General features: G+C 39.2%; 1 protein-coding gene across 4 annotated transcripts in view; it reads left to right on the forward strand.

The window, feature by feature from the left end:
* Positions 1–19,209, forward strand: part of PARD3B (par-3 family cell polarity regulator beta) — a 1,043,826-nt gene that overhangs the window by 706,265 nt on the left and 318,352 nt on the right. For 3 of the 4 annotated variants that reach the window (XM_065880246.1, XM_065880249.1, XM_065880247.1), the window contains 2 exons: positions 5,467–5,673; positions 6,408–6,645. In XM_065880246.1, coding sequence (XP_065736318.1) covers positions 5,467–5,673; positions 6,408–6,645 — 445 coding nt within the window. The remainder of the gene's footprint in view (positions 1–5,466; positions 5,674–6,407; positions 6,646–19,209) is intronic. The other variant, XM_065880248.1, reaches the window with a different exon arrangement.

Here is a 19,209-nt window from a genome sequence, read left to right on the forward strand (position 1 = left end):
TCCCCATGAAGCAAGTAAAGCATTTCTATTGTATTTGCCCACGTTCATTGCTCATAATACAGCAAGGCCAAATTGTTAATGAAAGCAAGCTATCTTGACGAATTCATGGCCTTCTCAAGTTTCGTGCTGTGTCCCCCGGATAGCGTTGCAATCATTTTGATCCCCAGTTTACTACTGCGCACAATTCCTTTATTTTAGGGGGAGGGGCTCTAACGTAATTAATTTTCACTAAGTGCCTTGAGGGCCATCAATGTTATTGAAATTTGCAAATTAATACATTATTTATTGTTAATTTATCATGAGTATCTGTTAATTATAAAGCTCTAGCTTGGAGGAAACCTTGCCATGTATATGAAAGTGAATACCTTCCCCCAAATAATTCTTTATGTTTTAATAAGAATGTATTGGAAGCAATCTCATCAATAATGGATGATCCAATTACTGGTCTTCTGGATTAAGGCATTCTTTTATTGCAAGATTTTAATGCTAGAATGGGAAGTGCAAACATTGCCAATGAAATCTCAGGCTAATTAAATGATTATAACCTAAGGGGAAGGGCATCCAAGACTCCACTATTAATCTTCCCAAGAATAGCCTCTATATGTGATGAACAGATGGATATATATACCTCATTTCAGAAGAAAAAGCTGTAAGGGTTGTTTGGGGAAAAAAAGTCAGTTTAACTTTTGAATAAAAAAGGAAAGATGGTATTTATTTATAGAGCCCTTTTCAGCTTCTTGCAGAAGGAATAGTTGTATTTTAAAATGCAGTGGCAGATTGAACCAAATAAATTGTGCTAGACCTTCACTTACTCAAATGTTTAGAGTTGATACAAAAGCACCAGTGACAATAATCATCACTAATGCTTTATGAGTCCCTATTACATGCCAAACGCTCTTCCATCCTCGTCTTATCCAAATTTTACAGATTAGGAAGTGGAAAGCACAGGAAGGTTAATAACTCAAGAAATAAGTGGCAGAGTGGGAGGGTGTTAGATGTCCCACAGTCTCTCCACTTCACTATTAATCACTAGACCATTCACGATTCACCATTCACTATTAATCACTACTCTCTAGACCGTTTTTTTCTCTATTATTCTAATCACCTGCCTTGCAGGGAACCAACAGCAGTTCTCAGCTATAGGGCAGAGGCAGGAACCCAAGACTGGGTCAGAAAAACTGAGGTCCACATCCAAACAATCCTGCGGGAGGGACCTTTTGTTTTATAGTATGTTGAAATGGGACTTTTACCTAGAACGGCTGGGGCAGTGGTTTGACTCTGTTTTATAGAGGTCCCTCTCCACCTGGACAGTAGCTCTGTACTGCCCTTCTCCCCACTTGTTTCATGCACATGGGAGAAATGGTGGCAGAATCCTTTAAGTCTTTAGACTTGAGTGTTCAGTTTCTTCATAACACTGTATTTTTCTGGATGGTGGGGAGCAGTGGATGTGTCTGAGGGTTGAAATTTCCCTCGACTCTGTATGGGGAAGGCTTCCAGGACCACGCCAAGCCAATCCTTCATTTGGGAACAGGTGAATCTTCAAAAATGCTGTAGCATCTTTTAAAACAATTATTTCTGTGATGTTTCTTTATGAGACTTTTACTTTAAGGAAAAATTTAGCACGTGGAATGTGAAGGATATTTTCATTATACCATTTTGAGGATAACTTTTATCATGCAAGATCCCTCTTTTAGTACCTTTGATAAACGTTGTATCATTTGTTTCAAGAAATTTGTGAATGTCAACTTCATGTTTCTGACAGGAAGATAAGTTTATCTGGTTCTTAGAGAACATGGTCACTGAACATAGAAGTCATAAATTTAAAAAATAAAGTCATGCTAGTAAAGTTTGTGAAAAGATTTATTTCTTGGCATTTGCAACTAACCTAAACTGGCCTGGAAGCTATCGAAAAATCATATTCAGATTAGTTCTGTAGATACTCCAAATGGGACACGTAAATGCTCAAACTTGGACACAGACCACCTTGTGACTGATAACACATGGTATTCAAAGATTGCTCTCTCAGATAATTGCTTAAAATCAGCCACAGTCAATATCACATCAGCTACAGGTGAAAATGTGAGGAGTCCTCACTCTTGGGGACGACTTCAGTAGGATAGAACTTTATATTATCCCTTCAAAGAGACCTCTCCTTGTAGTGGGAGCCTAGAAAACAACATGATTTGTATAAATGGTTAGGCTAAAAATAGTGAATCTTCCCATTCTGAAAGCTACAGAATTTCCAACGCAATGGCAACCTAAGCTGGAACTGGTGAGGATCGGGGTAGGGAAAGGGGACTGACTGTGACAATTTATTGTGCCCACTTAGGACCTTTGTGTGGTAAAACGCTTTATTCCAAGTGTTTTGTTGACATTTAGCGCCGATGCCATCAGTTGACATAATAGTCCCTCGGAACCAGTAACCTGGACCTTCCCTCAGAAGCCTTGGACATGCAAAGGAAATGTGAACTCTAGTCAAGGTCCTTTTCATGTGGAGATTCAATTCAGTCAGTTCAGTGCACCTGTAAGTCCTGGTAAGGACTTTCCTGATTTCAGATTCGCCTCTCTAACGTCAGTCTTTATTTTTCCACCACTATATCCTGTTTACTCCCTAGAAATAAATGAGAAAGTTGTTTTCAAGCCTGAAAATCCCTGAGTCCACATTTGTAACCAAGACTCAGTCACCTTTCTGCTTTTAGTTTTTCTATGTACTGCATCCAGTAGAGCTAGGTTATAATTTTGGCCAACATTAGTTGACACTTCTAATTTGTGACTTCTATTTATGTAAAGTGAATTACTTGCTGGCTCTATTAATCCTGCAAAGCCCGTGAATCCTTAATGTTCAGTTTGCTTTGAATGAGTAACAGTGTATTTGTTCCTTCTCAAATATGACTTCTTGCTGAGCTTTAGATGAGCTCCTTTTACATAACATGCCTTATGTCTTGGATGATTTATTCACTTTCATGTTCCCCAGAATTTATTGCTAAAGGTTGACGTGAATACTTACAGTTTGGGCTCTAATATAATCTCCTGAATGGCAATTAATAAATAAAAGATGGTTACTATTGTTGACAGAGGAACTAGGCTTTCTCAGATAGTTTTCATCTTCCTGTTTTCACCAAACTTCATGTCAGATCCCTAGGGAGTGATGGTGTAAAATATTTTCTGTGAACTCCAAAGCTTTTACTGTTGCCTTAATACCCCGAGCCTCTATGTTGCTTTTTGTTTTCTTGTCAGAAATGATCTTATTCAATTTCTGTTTCTTCCACTTACCTCCCTTCCTGGGACTATAAGAAACATGGATTTAGTAATGATGTATTTAGTAATGGTGTATTTCTGGATTTAGTAATGATGTATTCTTACTATTTATGATTTGCAAATAGCACCTGAAATTTAGTCAAATAGTCCCTGAAATTTCTTATAATTTTTTTTTTGCTTAGTCCCGTCTCTGTTGCATTTATTAATGATGCACTGTTGACTATAAAATGTAATGTTGGGCTTCCCTGGTGGCGCAGTGGTTGAGAGTCCGCCTGCCGATGCAGGGGACACGGGTTCGTGCCCCGGTCCGGGAAGATCCCACATGCCGCGGAGCGGCTGGGCCCGTGAGCCATGGCCGCTGAGCCTGCGCGTCCGGAGCCTGTGCTCCGCAACGGAAGAGGCCACAAGAGTGAGAGGCCCAGGTACCGCAAAAAAAAAAAAATGTAATGTTTATTGTCATCATGTATATTGTTCAAAGTGCAAAATTGCCTCCTATAAGTTAATGATGAAACTGTAAAACAACATCCAGTTTTTGCATTTTGTCCGCTTGATTAGGCTCAGGGTCTTATTTTAGAGATGAGGAAACGAGAGGCCATTTTAAGTAGCTTGACCATAGTCAAGGAGAGGGTGGAGATCGAGTACAACTTTAGACAGTACAGAGCAGAAAAGGCGGAATTAGGCTGCCTGAGGACAGTTCTCAGCTCTGAAACTTATTAAGTGTGTATCTTTAGACTAGGTATGTATCTGCTCAGTGCCTCAGTTTCCTCGTTTGTAAAATGGGAACAATTTTGGCGGTAGCACAACGGTAAGGATTATGGTAAGTTAGGTAAAGCACTTAGAACAGGGCTAAGCACTGTCTGCTTTATTAGTTATTAGCATTATTGTCATTATTTTGACTATTTTTAACATATTCACAATATATGGGAGGGTGTGTTTTGTTGTTTTGTTTTTTTAACTTTATGCATGTCTATATAGTCATTATACCTTTGTTGTACTTCTTTTGCATTCCTTGTATCACCTAGTGATAATGTTCATGATGGCAGTATTAGTAGAAGCAAAAATACTGATCATAGTAAGAAAAGACAGGGCTGTTTACTGAGCCTTACCATATGCTAGGCATCGAAGTAGGTACTGTATGTACACAATCCTGAATATGTACTCAATCTGTATCTACTAAAAAACTGCAAAGTAGTTTATTTCCAGAAATGCACGTATAACCCCTTCATGACAGTAATCTTTGGAACTGGACAGGATCATGAGCTTTGGCCCTGGTGGAAAAGAGCCCTGCTAGAATTCCCTTCATCTTTAAAATAATCCTTGTGCTGCTGGTATTTATATAGCCTAATCTTGTTACAGACAACTAGGGGCCTGGCTGTGGGTGGGAATGGGGGTCAAGGCATGGGTGAAAAGGGGCAGGTGACAGGGCAAGACAAACAGTGCAAATGAAAAATATTACATATCAGCACACACATTATTCAACTTCACCTAGTTTTTCTTTTGGAATATTATATCATATAAAGAAAACTACCTCTTTCCTAGATACCCAAATAGAAATACATTTGGAACAGTAAGCACTGACACAGAAAAGTTGTTTTCTTTCTTGCTTTGCTTTGTCAACTAAAAAAATTGCATTCACCGTACAGTAAGAGTGCTAGAGTATGGTAGAGTGTTTAACCATAAAAATCACTATCACTTCAGTGCTCTTTGATTTCTGTGCATAATACATTACTTAATAATTATAAAAGCGATGTTGGAGATAATAGAAGCTACAATGTAGGGGAGTGCTTGGAATGAGAACCGTGAGAGAAACACTGTTAGGTGCTCTGTATGTGTGTGCAACTGTGTGTGCGTGCATATACACACGCTCATACATATAATCTCTGCAGACTGCTGTAGCCTTTCAAAGTCATGTATTTGTGTGTGCACGTGTGCATATATATATATATATATATATACGCATGCATATTTCTTTCTATATATGACATATCATTTTAAATCTTCCCACAACTTTATAGAAAAGGAAACAAAGGCTCAGAGAAGTCAAAGTACTTGCTCAAAGTCACAAAAAGCGGCAACGCTGGGGTTTAACACCAAGTCCCACCCATTTAACCCCCCTCCTCCCTTTTTGAGATAGAACAAGAAGTCTTCTCACTCCACCCCCACTGCCTCATTAGGGGAAGGGTGACATTTTGCCCTTTTTTCTTCCAGACTCTCCAAGCAAAGATTTCGGTCCAACTCTGGGTTTGAAAAAGTCCAGCTCCTTGGAGAGCCTGCAGACTGCAGTTGCCGAGGTCAGGAAGAACGAACTTCCCTTCCACCGGCCCCGGCCGCACGTGGTCCGTGGCCGAGGCTGCAACGAGAGCTTCCGAGCAGCCATTGACAAATCTTACGATGGACCCGAAGAATTAGAAGCTGGTAGGGCAACGAGCTTGCTGAAATGGTTTCTTCCTCTCCTTATTATCTGCGAATCATAGGCAAGAATGGGTGCTTAAGTACAGAGAAAAGTGATTTAAGGTCACAATTATATTTTTGATATTAAAAGTAATTCATTTCCCTGATATGTTTTGCCCTTAGGCTTAACGAACGTGGAACTAGATAACGCAACATGTGATTTATTTTGCAGTGCAACCGCCAAAGAAATGTTCTCCTTCAATTTCCTACAAGGACCAACTGTCATTTACCCTTAGGGTAGGAGCACTAAGTATGCATCTCTTGACATTATTATTCAAGTCATTAGATGCAGCCTCAACACGAGGACTGACTGCTTTAATTGGGTAGAAGAAGCAGTCCGGTTATAGCTGGACTCAAAAACTTCTGTAAATAAACTCACCCTGTTTGTTTCCCAGCACATCGGCATTCTGAGCTGATCAAGGTTAACAAGCTGCTTTGAGAGAGATCAGTGTTTCATCACATATCAGACCTTTTATACTACTGGCTAAGCAACCAATGTCCCCCACTCCCAGCAGCAAACCTTGCTTGAAGTAACCAGATTTAGGCAGTTGTCTCTTCAAAGGGTACGCGTAGCCTCGTGGCAGGGTAGAACTCTGGAGTGCCTTTATTCATTATTCTGTGTTTTACATTTTAACTTTTCTTGAGATACTAACAGTAAGTGCCCCTGACCATGTGTATTGATTTTTTTCTCTGTACAGATGGTCTGTCTGATAAGAGCTCTCACTCTGGCCAAGGAGCTCTGAATTATGAATCTGCCCCTCAGGGGAACTCTGAGCTAGAGAATGCAGAAAATAAAGCCAGGAAAGTCAAAAAACCGAAAGAAAAGGAGAAGAAGAAGGAAAAGGGCAAATTCAAAGTCAAGGTGAAAAAGCAGAAAGAGGGAAATGAAGATCCAGAAAGGAAAATAAAGAGGAAGGGATTTGGTGCCATGCTGAGGTAGGGACCTGCTTTGAAGGCAAAGTTGGGATGGTTTTGTTTTATTTTGTTTTGTTTCTGCTGATGAAATCACTCATTTGTGTGCATTCAAAAAAAACAAATGCAAGCTTTCCCTCCTCTTCAGCTAGATGCCTAAAAATCTTTTTTTAAACTATAGTTGATTTACAATGTGTTAATTTCTGCTGTACAGCAAAGTGATTCAATTATATATATACACACACACACACACACTCACACACATATATTCTTTTTTATATTCTTTTCCATTATGGTTTATCACAGGATATTGAATATAGTTTGCTGTGCTATACAGTAGGACTTTGTTATTTATAAACTTTATATATAATAGTTTGCATCCACTAATCCCAATCCATCCCTCCCCCACTCTCGCCCCACCCCACTGGCAGTCACAGGTCTGTTCTCTATGTCTGTGAGTCTGGTTCTGTTCCACAGATAAGTTCATTTGTGTCATATTTTAGATTCCACATATAAGTGACATCATATGGTATTTGTCTTTCTCTTTCTGACTTACTTCACTTAGTATGATAATCTCTAGTTGCATCCATGTTGCTGCAAATGGCATTATTTTGTTCCTTTTTATTACTGAGTAGTATTCCATCGTATATATGCACCACATCTTCTTTATCCATTCATCTGTCGAGGGACATGTAGGTTGTTTTCATGTCTTGGCTATTGTGAATAGTGCTACTCTGAACATTGGGATGCATATATCTTTTTGAATTATAGTTTTGTCTGGATATGTGCCCAGGAGTGGGATTGCTGAGTCATATGTAGATGCCTAAAAATCTTAACTGCTGACTGTGCTTGATCCTTTCCTGCAGAGGCAGGAGGAGCCTCTTAGTTGGCTCCTGATCCTCATGGTGATGACAGGAAGCTGTCATAAATGTATGTCAAAGAAAAGCCAACGCTTGGTAGAGGCATGGGCAACGCCTATAGCCCTAGGTACAAAAGCATTATGTGGATAAAGAAAATGCTTCTTCCGTCAACATAGGGAAAGCAAGAGGTGAGGGAGTCCTCATCTGTGACCTCTAGAACAGAGAATTAGAGAAGACAGGTTAGATGAACCACAACCCCACTCCCACCCCGCCCCCCATGATTCTAGGTGTGCCCATGGCCAGGTCTGTGGGCACATTAGTCGTCAGAGGCAGTGAGGTGCAGTGGAGATGTCATCGCATCTGGAGTCAGAGGGCCTTGATCTGAACCCGTGACCCTCATACACAAGCTGCTGGGCATCGCCCATGTTACTTAACTTCCCTGAGCCTTGCTTTCCTCACTTTCGAAAGGAAGCTAGTATACTGCTGTCTAACTCAGTGGGATTGAGAGACAAGATGTCATAGGCAGTCAATCCATTGTCTGGGCATAGCTCAGCAGGGTGCAATCAGAAAACAACTTTCTTTCTTCTCCTACAGCTACCTTCAAATACACCCTGTTGGTGTTGTCAGAATGTCCACGATTTGATGACATCTCAGTTTTCTTCTGGCTGATGGCTTTCTGGTCACTTCTGGACGTTAAAACACCCTCTTTATCAGGGGCTAACATGCACCATCTGATGTTAATTAGCGCTTTCTTCTTCCCGGCCCCGCAGGGCTCAGCCCTAGCGAGGGCCCTACAGTGTGCAGGATTCCACATTCTTCTGGTTCTCCGTCTCTGGGACAAAGGGAAGGGAAGGACTTTATTAAAACAAAGGCCTGTATCTGGTGTGATCTGGCAGTTGGGGCTCTTTGTGGGCCACTTCTGTGGATTTTTCAGGGGGCTCCTTACTGCACCAATCACTGGTATAGGAGATTTATTTTTCCGTTGACTTCCTAAGACCCTTTGACCTCAGGGAGCACAACTCTGGAGCCTCCTTAGCCAGCTGGTAGACTTCTTTGATGATGTCAGCTCAAGGTGGCTTTCGTCCAACTTCCTTCTAGAGCATCTGCATGGCTCACTAGAATTACCAAACTCTTGCCCCTCCAAATGATAGAAGTGCAGCCTGTTCCCACTGTTCCATTTCTCCTTACCAGCCGTACAGATCCCCCAACCAGCCTGGCATCTCCAGATCACCAAGCAAACAGGTACGACATGAGATGTCAGCCTCCTTTTATACAGTTACCTCCAAATTTTCTGAGGGGTTTTCTCGTTGCCCCCTCACTTATTTTGTTGGGAGTGAGATGAGGAAGCACCTCTTTCCATTACTTCCTTTACTCCTATAATTTGCCAGCAAAGAAAATCCATTTCTCAATCTCTACCCTTCTGTTCCATGGACTGAAGGTGAGTGATGGGAGGTGATAGTTGATGAGCCAGTTTAGCACCTCTTATTAAACCGTTAGGAGATGTCTTTGTTAAGAATGCTTTGTGGTATTTGTCATCACATGTTCTCAGTTTGGGATGTTCCACTGAAATTTTAGACAGAAATGGAAAGTTCTATTCCATATGTGTTATTCATATATATACTCTCTCTCTCTCTCTCTCTCTCTCTCTCTCTCTCTCTCACTCCATGTTTGTGTGTGTGTGTACATACATATGACCTTGAAACTACAAAGTGACATTTAGGGACACAAATAACATCAACACCAGTGGACATATCTCTCAAAAAAACGGTGTTTTTCCTGGTGGTCTCTTTAGACTCTGTATTTCCATTTGCCATTTAAAATTTTAAACTTGTCCTTATGCTGGGTAACTATTATGACTGCTGTTAGATAATCATCCTTGATAATAATGATAACGTGTAACTGCAGTATATTTACATGAGAGTCACCTTTGCAGTCATGGAGTTCAGAGGTTAAAAATGCAGATTCTGTATGTGTAACTCTGATGCCAATTCTGGTTTCTCTGCTTTCTCTCTAGGTAACATTGGGCAAGTTATTGTAATATTTAATCTCTTTCTGTGTCATCTGAAAAATGGGAATAACAATTGAATCTACTATTATTATGGGAATTATAGTTGCTTAATTACAAGTAACTTGCTTAGAACAGTGCCTGGCAAGTAACAAACATTCAATAAATGTAAATTAGTGCAGTAAGTAGAATAATGGCCTCCCTAAAAATGTTCATGTCCCGCTCTGCAGTACCTGTGAGTATGTTATATTGCATGGCTAAGGAGAATTGAGGTTGCAGGTGGAATTAAGGTTGCTCTTCAGCCGACCTTTAAGATAAGGTAATTATGCTGAATTTGCCCCTGTGGGCCCAAGGTAATAACAAGGGGCCTTGAAGGTGGAAGAAGATGTGACTATGGAAGAAAGGTACAGAGAAATACAATATGTGACTGGAGGGACTGTAAGCCAAGGACTGTGGGCAGCTTCTAGAAGGTGGAAAGCAGAGAAATGCATTCTTTCCGGAGAGCGTCCAGAAAGGAGCACAGCCTGCCAACCCCTAATTTCAGCCCATTTCTGTTGTCTAAGCCACTAAGTGTGTAGCAAATTTTGCATCATCAATAGAAAACCATATAGCTATTATAATAATTATTAATACTTCTACAGTATCAGAATAATTTGTAAGGTAAAAAAACCCTCTTTAAGGTGTTAAAGAAGAAAGCTATAAGGATTTGACTAGGCTGTAAATATAAAAACTATTAGAGCTTCACATATCCCATTTTCTAGAATATTATTAAAGTAAGCCTGAACTTTGTATTTGATTTCAGTTGATGGGATTTGGCAGGTTCATTCTCCACTGCCCAGAATACAGAGCTGGCTCTTCCTGTTGTCATCCAGTATTTGCTGTGTTTTCCTCTGGTAGAAATCACAGGTCCTAGATCCTTGAGACATCTAGCAATTTGGATTTTGTTTCCTTGTACTATTTAAGCAAAATTAAGATCCGAAAGGTGGTGTTGGATTTTACCTCCAGTGTAAAAATAGCAACTGTTTTCCATAGCCTTTTGCATCTGAGTTTGTGAGCGTATTGGAGATGCTGCTACATGCACATTTCAACAACAAAGAACACAATAGCTGTTACCATTAGCTAACAGATTTTGCTTTAACTCTCATCTGTTGCTCAGACGCTATTGACTTAGTTTCTCGTTTAAAAAAGATTGATTGCTCTAAGGATCTCGAGGAGTTGGATGTGGCTTTGCTCTTGCTTGTGGGAAGCTAAGTGTTGTGTGCTTTTCTGATATTCACTGGCCGCTTTTGTGTTGATGACATGTAGTAGCACAGTTTAGCTCAGTTAATTTAACCTACTTCCTATCGTTTTGAAAAAATGATGGGGGGGTCTCATTAATTCCTGTCTTTACATTTGTTGTCTGATTCCAGTATGCATATGTTTTGTTGATCGCAGAATTACCTCTTGGCACATTCAACTATGGCTCTTACACAGGCCGTGAATTATTGTATATTGAAATTATTGAATTATTGTATATTGAAAAATACACAGCTTAAGAGCCTACCAACTTTGGTAGTTTCCCTGTATGCTGTTACCTGCTGTTGAAAGAGAAGTTTAGAGGATCAAGATGCTTACATTTTTCCATTATGTGTTTCCTGTATTCTTCATGACACTACCCTGTGGAAAAGACCACCGGTGGCTTCTTGCAGCCAAAGGGTGAAGTTCAAACCCCTCCAAAAACAGCCCCATGGCTGTCAGCCCTACTCTGCCTTCCTGGGGTCTAGTAGATGTTTTCTAAGCACTGAAGAAAAATACCTTTTGGCTAAGAAAATCTTGCCCTGTCTAGAGTGGGAAATTCAAAAGTCAGTTCTTGATTTATCAATTATTTAATAAACTTGTCAATCCTTATATTCTTTAAGCTGAATTCTGTCACAGATTTGTGTTGAAAATCCATTCCTTTACATCATAGCAGCTATTGTCTCCTCTTGATATTATAGACCACTCACTTTGAAAACCTCTGGCCTATCAACTTGTTCTGGACCCTAAATGGAAAGGCTTGATGGCGATCAAGTATCTTTCTCTATACCCTTGGTCTGCCCAGGAAACTCCTTTTTTAATGGATTAACAAAGAACAAAGAGTAAAGCCTGCCAATCGGAATTTCATTTCTGATTTTAGTATGTTTGCCCATATTCATTTGATCAGTAATATTGTTGAATGCCTCCTCTTTGCCAAGCACATTCACAATTATTCTTCATTTATTTAACACCATTTATTGAAGCCCTACTTTGCATCGAGCACTGTTCTAGGCACTGGGCATACAGCAGTAAATCTCTGCTTTAATGGTACTTCTTTTATCTTCACAAAGGAAGAAAAAAATCAAAGACTTTTGAATTCCTTGTGGTGAGTTTAAACCAAAAACAAAACATGTAAGCTGTCTATAACAATGAATTTCCCAGGGACTGGTGTGATGTTTGCCTAGGATACAACTCGAGGGAATCAACAGTCAATTTATATGGTGCTGAACAAGACCTCCTGGCCATGGCTCTTATGGAATTTATATTCCAGTGAGGGAGAGAGAATAAACAACTCCCTCAAAATAAATGAGATTATTTCAGGCTCTAGTAGGTGCTATGAAGAAGGTAGAATCAGAAGGGGTGGTGTCATGTCACCCTCAGTAACTGGCTACCAGCCTGATAGAGTGTGCGTCTGCATAGGCTACACTGAACTTCCAGCAGATACGTTATCAGAACTTAGCACGCTGGGGTACTAATGCCAAATCACCTTATTCCTGCTTTTTTTTTTTTTTTTTCCATTTTTGCAGCATATGAATATGGGAAGATTATTTTTAAACCAGTTTCACGTAAAGTTATAAGAAAGAGGTAACCCAAATTGTGTATGCTTTAGTATATATGATACCTGAAGTAAACATTTTAAAGACACATGGTCTGTAATCTGAATGGTGAACCTGATATGCAGCTGCTTATATTTAACTCCGCTCCTCGCAGCCCCACAGTTGGATATTCTTTATTGTTTCTTCCTAACTCAGCTAATGCAGGTATACCTCAGGAATACACTGGTTCAGTCTCTACATTGAAAAAATTAAATCATGAACCCTAATGACAAAGGTATTTTTTAAAACACAGAGGCAGCAACTTTTATTTCTAAACTTTGCAAATGGCCAAGCATCTATGTTTCATCCATTTTTTGCTCAAATATACTACAAGCATGCCTCATTTGGTTGTGCTTCACTTTATTTTACTTTGCAGATATTGTATTTTTCACCAATTGAAGTTTTGTGGCAACCCTGCCCCGAGCAAGTCTATTGGTGCCATTTTTCCAACAGCATTGGCTCAGTTCATGTCTTTGTCTTTGTGTCACATTTTCATAATTTATGCAGTAGTTCAAACTTTTTCATTATTATTTATTTGTTATGGTGATCTGCGGTCAGTGTTCTTTGGTGTTACTATTGCAAAAAGATAACTCGCTGAAGGCTCAGATGACGGTTAGCATATTTTAGCAATAAAGTATCCTTTAATTAAGGTGCGTACATTGTTTTTTTAGACATAATGCTATCGCACATTTAATAGACCACAGTATAATATAAACATAACTTTTGTATGCACTGGGAAACCACAAAATTTGTGTGACTTGTTTTATTGCGCTATCACAGCCGTAGTCTGGAACCGAACCTGCGGTATCTGCCTGTATATATCTTATTGAAACTAGGGCAACTCTATATAATGACATCTGCTGTGAATTATTTTTAAAAGAACACTCCTACACATACTCACACACACCCTCATCTACCACCACCACCACAAACAGCACAGACATCACTGCCACCAAATTCTTAACTGAATGGAAAATCTGCCCCTTACAGACTCTGTGGCCTTCATTAATCCCTTTGAGTCTCAGTCTACTCATCAGTAAATTGGGGATAATAACGCATCCTCTCTGAGTTGTGAAGTTTTATGAGCAAAGCTGTTAGTGTGGTGCTTGGCTTGATAGACTTCCCCTCTTGTCTTCCCTCGAGGCCCCACCCCAGAGAGCCAATCATCAGATATTGCCTTTCACTTGGAGCCCACTAAATTTCTGCTTCGATTTTTTTACTTTTCCTCTAATTGCTATTATGTATTTCAGGTGGCCATGCTGTCCTTAGCCTGGACAATTTTGCATAGTAAACTCTAAGAAGTAATGATAAAACTAAAATCATTCAATCATTTATATTTTATAAACTTTGGGTCACCCTGTTCTAAATGTAACCATGAACTATTTTTAAAGGTTATTTCATCACTTGGTGATGGAAAACTTTCTATTGAATGAATTCAGTAAAACTTTCTATTGCTAAATACAAATGGAGGATGGACTCAGATGAAGAATCAGGTTTTTTTTGTTTTGCTTTCTTCTTTTTTCTTTTTTTTTTTCCTTCTCCCAGTATTTCAGACCAGAAGGTATGGATGGGTTTTGGACTTATTCCTAATGCATGGCTCGGAGTTATTTCATTGGACTGCCTTGGAAGTTGTCTTGTAATACATTACCCATAAAGATACATTTGGACTTGATTTTTAAATTAGGTTAGATAGACTGAATACTTAGATCTCCAGGGAGCATGACATCTCTGTCCTACATTGCTGCTCCTCGCCTTGATCCCATAATGGCTGTTACAGGTTTCTAGGTCTCGTGTACGATAAGCATAATGCAGCCATGCCTGTCGTCACCTCTTTCTAGAGAGTGGTTGTAAAATGTTCAATGTTATGGGTATGAAGGGTAACCTAGCTAATGTAACCAGACCAGTGAAATTGTAACAGTCATTTCCCCAAAGGCAAAAGGCCAGAGCACAGGCTAGCTAGCGTTAAGGTGCTTGGTTTCAGGAAGTAGAGGCCAGTTGGAAACATGAAATTTCAGAAGAAAAATGAAAGTCAAAGTGGGTCAGAGTTCGTAATTCAGCGTGGAGCTGGATGTAGAAATACAGTGAAAACACAGTGCCTTGCAGATCAGGGTAAAATGCCTGCAGATATTGAGTCTGAAAGAAATGTATGGCTGTGGCAAAAAAATAAATTTGCATGTCAAAGGCTACTTCCCGGTGCAGCCATCCGTCGTCCAGGGCTGTCTATGATTGCAGAGGAAAAGAAACAGAAGATGAAAACACACTGGAATTTAGTTATCCTCAGTTTTTGCCTCTTTGGTAACTGAATTTTCTCACCTCACAATCCATCTTAAATGATTTACTTTCTCTTCCACAGTATGAGCCATGAACATTTCGTTTCTTCGTTTTGTTAATTTGCCAGTTTTCCTTTGAGCTAAGTGGCCTAGCAATTTTAATTTTTCATTTGAGTTGGGAAGAGCAATGACCTTTTTTTTTTTTCATTATTACTATCACAGGGCTGGACTCAGAGTGCTACTTTTTATGACCAGCAGTGTTGAGCCCATAATAGAAATGCAAAGTAGAGAGTGTAATATACCGATATTGACTTCCATTAAACCCAGTGGTGTGATAGCTGATAATATTTATATATTTATGTATTATACATCCTAGCTTTTGTTCATTTGCAGCTAAGCACCAGAGGGGAAAATTAGTCTCATAATATGAATAGATTGTGAACAGCAGAATGCAAAGAATCCGAGAGGGAGCTTCTATGAATAGGACGAGCGGTATAAAATGATGGAGAGAGATGCAAGTATGGTAACTAAACAGTATAGATTAAATTTGGATCAAACAAATTTAGGATTGCTTGGTCGGCATTTATTTCTTAACTAAAAGACGACCCAGAGACAGATGGGCTACTCCTCTGATACGCTGAGTGCCGACAAATGAGCTGCTGTGGTGCCCAGCATGCAGTTTGTTTGGTGTCTGACTTTAATTTTTTTTTTCAGCTGTCAAGCATGTCTGCAAATGTTTCTTTATCGTTCTTTATTTTTTTGGAGGGGTGTATGTGTTCAATGGAGGGACGAGGGGCATTGATGGAGTTAATTAGTATAAAAATGTATGGGTAGCTTGTTTTCAAAATCATTTTAAAATCTGATGGCTGTTCATAGCCTTCCCCTCCTACCCTATGTAAACTTGGTTACTCGGTAGTTCTCTTCGTGGCTGTCCAAAGCAAGAGGATTTTCTCATACTTATCACAATAAAAAATTATCACATAGAATGTCAACCAAAAGGCTATTTGTTTAATTAGGGTTCTCTTCTCCTCTTAATATGTGTGCATAGCTCCCATTAACATTAATGTGATTACCAAAGAGCACTGAAGAAGAATAGACCCGTTTACCTCATTCCTTCTCTTGGATAATGAGGTTTAGATTTGTTAACAGATCAGAACAAAAGTCCAGTGGAAAAAAAAAATTGGCTTAACTTTTAAAGAAATTGATATGCTAAAAAGAAGTTTCACAAGCACTGAAGTGGAAGCTACACATTCATAAATAAACTTCATTAGCATCTAAGGTGAAATATAATCATTTAAGATGCTGGATTAATAAAATGCAAAGGATTTCCTAATGGGCCCATTTGCATACTCATATTAAATAACAAAACACATTAATAAGAGTTTTATTCATATATATAAACACTCGTAAGTTCCTAGTTGAGACTGTATTTGCCTAATTTGCTTTGTACCATGTCCAGCACAATGTCATGTCCTTGTAGGATGTTTACTTAATACTATTAGATAATGACATGTATAGATTTAATAATTTGCTTGAAAGAAAAATGGAATTAGTTCTTTACTTTGCACCTTTTATCTGAGAACCTCAGTGTAATTCACTAACATCCATCTTCCAGATGCATGGGAGATGAATGTGATAAATAGCAAAGAACGAGACGTGGAGAAGTGAAACAGCCTTCCTGCAGACGGGCTTTGAACTGATAACAATACCAAGACCCCTCCTGACCGTTGCTACCATTGTGTTAGCATTTAAAAATGCACTGACACCAGCCATAATTCTGTGTATACTTTCATACACCCATAGTTCTTTATTTTCGCCATTCGTTGGGTTTTTATGTCTTAAGTCAATGTATAAAACAGCAACTTAGTAACATGAGATGGTTGATAATTAAGGTAAAAGGCTTGAACCTTTGGCATAATAACTGTACCTGTTTTCCTCGTAGAATAAGAGGCCTCCCAGAACCATTAAAAACAGGCATAGGATATAAAAATACACAAATATTACTGGGTTGCACATCTAGAACTATTATCTCAACCATGCTAAATAACATCCATCAGGAGTTTGGAGACAGTCCAGTTTTGTTTCTTCAGCTAGCTGTCGGTCATTTCTGCACGGTGGCCCGGCCTCACCTCAGCTTCATCATGTCTAAAATCTAATTCATCATTCACCCATCTAAGTCATGAGCTCATCCTGACTTCCCTGATTCTGTTTGAGGCACTGCCAGGAATCCTGTGACATCCGGGATGCCTCCCTCTTTCCATTCTCATTCTTCCATCAGCCAGCAATCCTGCTGATACTTGCAAAATGTTGTCTCTTCCATCTGGGCCCTTTTTTTTTTTTTTTTTTTTTTCCATTTCCACTGCCATACTCTAATCGTGGTCTTTGTTATCTATGACTAGATGACTTCAGTAGACACATAACCGATCTGCCTGCTTTCTTCCTTCCTTCATTCCAGTTCATCCCAGACAGAGGTACCAATCATTCATTCATTCAGTTATCAGATACTTAATGAACACCTCATGCCCTAAAATGCAATACAGCACAGTGGCCAAGAGCAGATCCTCTGGAGTCATTCTATTTAGGTTCAAATCCCAGCTCTGTTATTTTTTTCAACTAGTCCGTATTTCAGTTTCCTCTTTTGTGAAATTGGAATAATAATAATAGCATCTACCTAATAGCACATTAGATGATATATGAAAAATGCCTGATATATAGCACATCCTTAAAATATTAGTAGTGTTTTGCTCTAGGAGCTGAGATGATTCCCAATTACCTAGTAGTTCTCAAAAATCCAACTGTACTCTAGAGTTATCTACAGAGCTTGTTAAAGTTGTAGATCACTGGACCTTATCATGAGATTCTGATTCATTAGGTCTAGGCTAGGGCCTGGAACCCCCTGATGTTTCTGTTGCATCCAATCCCAGGAACCTCCATATGGAAACTACTAACTTATAAAAAAAATTATTTAATTTGGCATTCAGTACCCTCTATATTCTTATTCAAATTTATATTTCTGTCATTGTTTTTTCCTGTTCCTTTCTGCAAACTCACCACTCCAGCCAGATTCCTCACTGTTACCCAAAACGAGTTTGTGGAGCCCTAAGGTGGCGCCCTCTCTTAGGATAACCTCCTTTCCTTCTCTGAGTCCTGCCAGGCTCCGAACCCACCTTAAGCCCCATCTCCTCATGAGTCCTTCTTTGACCTGCATGTCTCTCTCATCAAAACTCTACAGTTCGTGTCTCCTCAGTTAGTACTCCCCACAGGCCGACTCGGCTTTTAGTTTGGGTTTTACATGTCTGTCTCGTCCTCAGTGGGATTGTAAATTCCTTTAAGCAAAGGGACTTCCTCATGTTGCTTTTCACTGTGTTGGCCTTTAATAAGCTTTTGCTGATTGACTGGTTTATATGGTGTGCTAATTGGAGTAGACTGATTTGGATATTCATGTGTTGTGCCCTTTAGTAATTCTAGATAATAGTATTGAAAATAATGAAAACAGTGGAAGTGGTGCAAAAATAAGAAAAAGGGTGAACTGCATTGGGTGTTCATTTTTTATTTTAATTTCTGCTTGAAGAAAAAGTTGAAGGGTGAGTTAACTGGTAATAGTAACCAGCTGTTCACCATCTCTACTGAGGACAGGGCTAGAGAAAATGGGCCAAAATCACCATCAGAAAAAAAAGAGGTTAGATACAGAAAAGCACTGGAATGAGGTTTCTGAATAGGTGGTAGAATTGACCTCCCTGAAGTACTTTAACGGTAGGAAGGATGAATTTCCATCTAAAATGATATGAAAAAATTTGCCAGTCAGTTCATTACTTTAGTATCTATTAAATGCTACTCTGGGGAAACCCCAGAAAAAGATATACAACATGAACCCTTTACTTAAATTTACTATCTAATTAAGACGACCCATAAATATGAAATTATTAACAATGAAAACAGGATTTAAGATTAAGAGCCAAACTGTAAGGTTATGACCGTAATTATGGGTGGAATTCAGTTCTATACCCTCCAGCCCCTCTCTACGTCTCCACCCCTAAAAAGCTAACTCCAGGCCTTTTTTAAATAAATGGATTTTCAATATCTCATTCCAAACTGCTTCTTTAGGTTGAGTGGAGCAATCCCTAATCTTTTTTTTTGAAATAATTTATTCAATACTATTGACCAAGCCACTGCTAAGTACACAACAAACATGTTGAGACTAAGCAACCAATCTTTGATTTCTTTTTGTTCCTGACACGTCTTTCATTCATACAACAAATATTGATTGATTGTCTAATAAGTGTTGTTTTCAGTTTGGAGATAACCACAGTAAACAAGTCAGATGTGTTCTCTTGTTACATGCAACCTTGCCTGAAAGTGTGGTAGGGCTCTGTTAAAGTGACATAAAATTTGCTAAGCTCCTTTTAAATAACCAGAGCATCCCTGAAGCCCATAAAACTGTGGTTAAACCATTAGCGGTGTCCTCAGTAAAAATATTGAAAGTAAGATGTCTCAATATCTAAACGTAGCTGTGTAACTGCCTTCTTGAATGGAAGTTTTTACCTGCCTGAGAGATACACTTTTATACACTTGCAGTATGTGTA

The sequence above is a fragment of the Phocoena phocoena genome, chromosome 7, assembly GCF_963924675.1.
Source record: "Phocoena phocoena chromosome 7, mPhoPho1.1, whole genome shotgun sequence".
In the NCBI taxonomy this organism is placed as follows: Eukaryota; Metazoa; Chordata; class Mammalia; order Artiodactyla; family Phocoenidae; genus Phocoena; species Phocoena phocoena.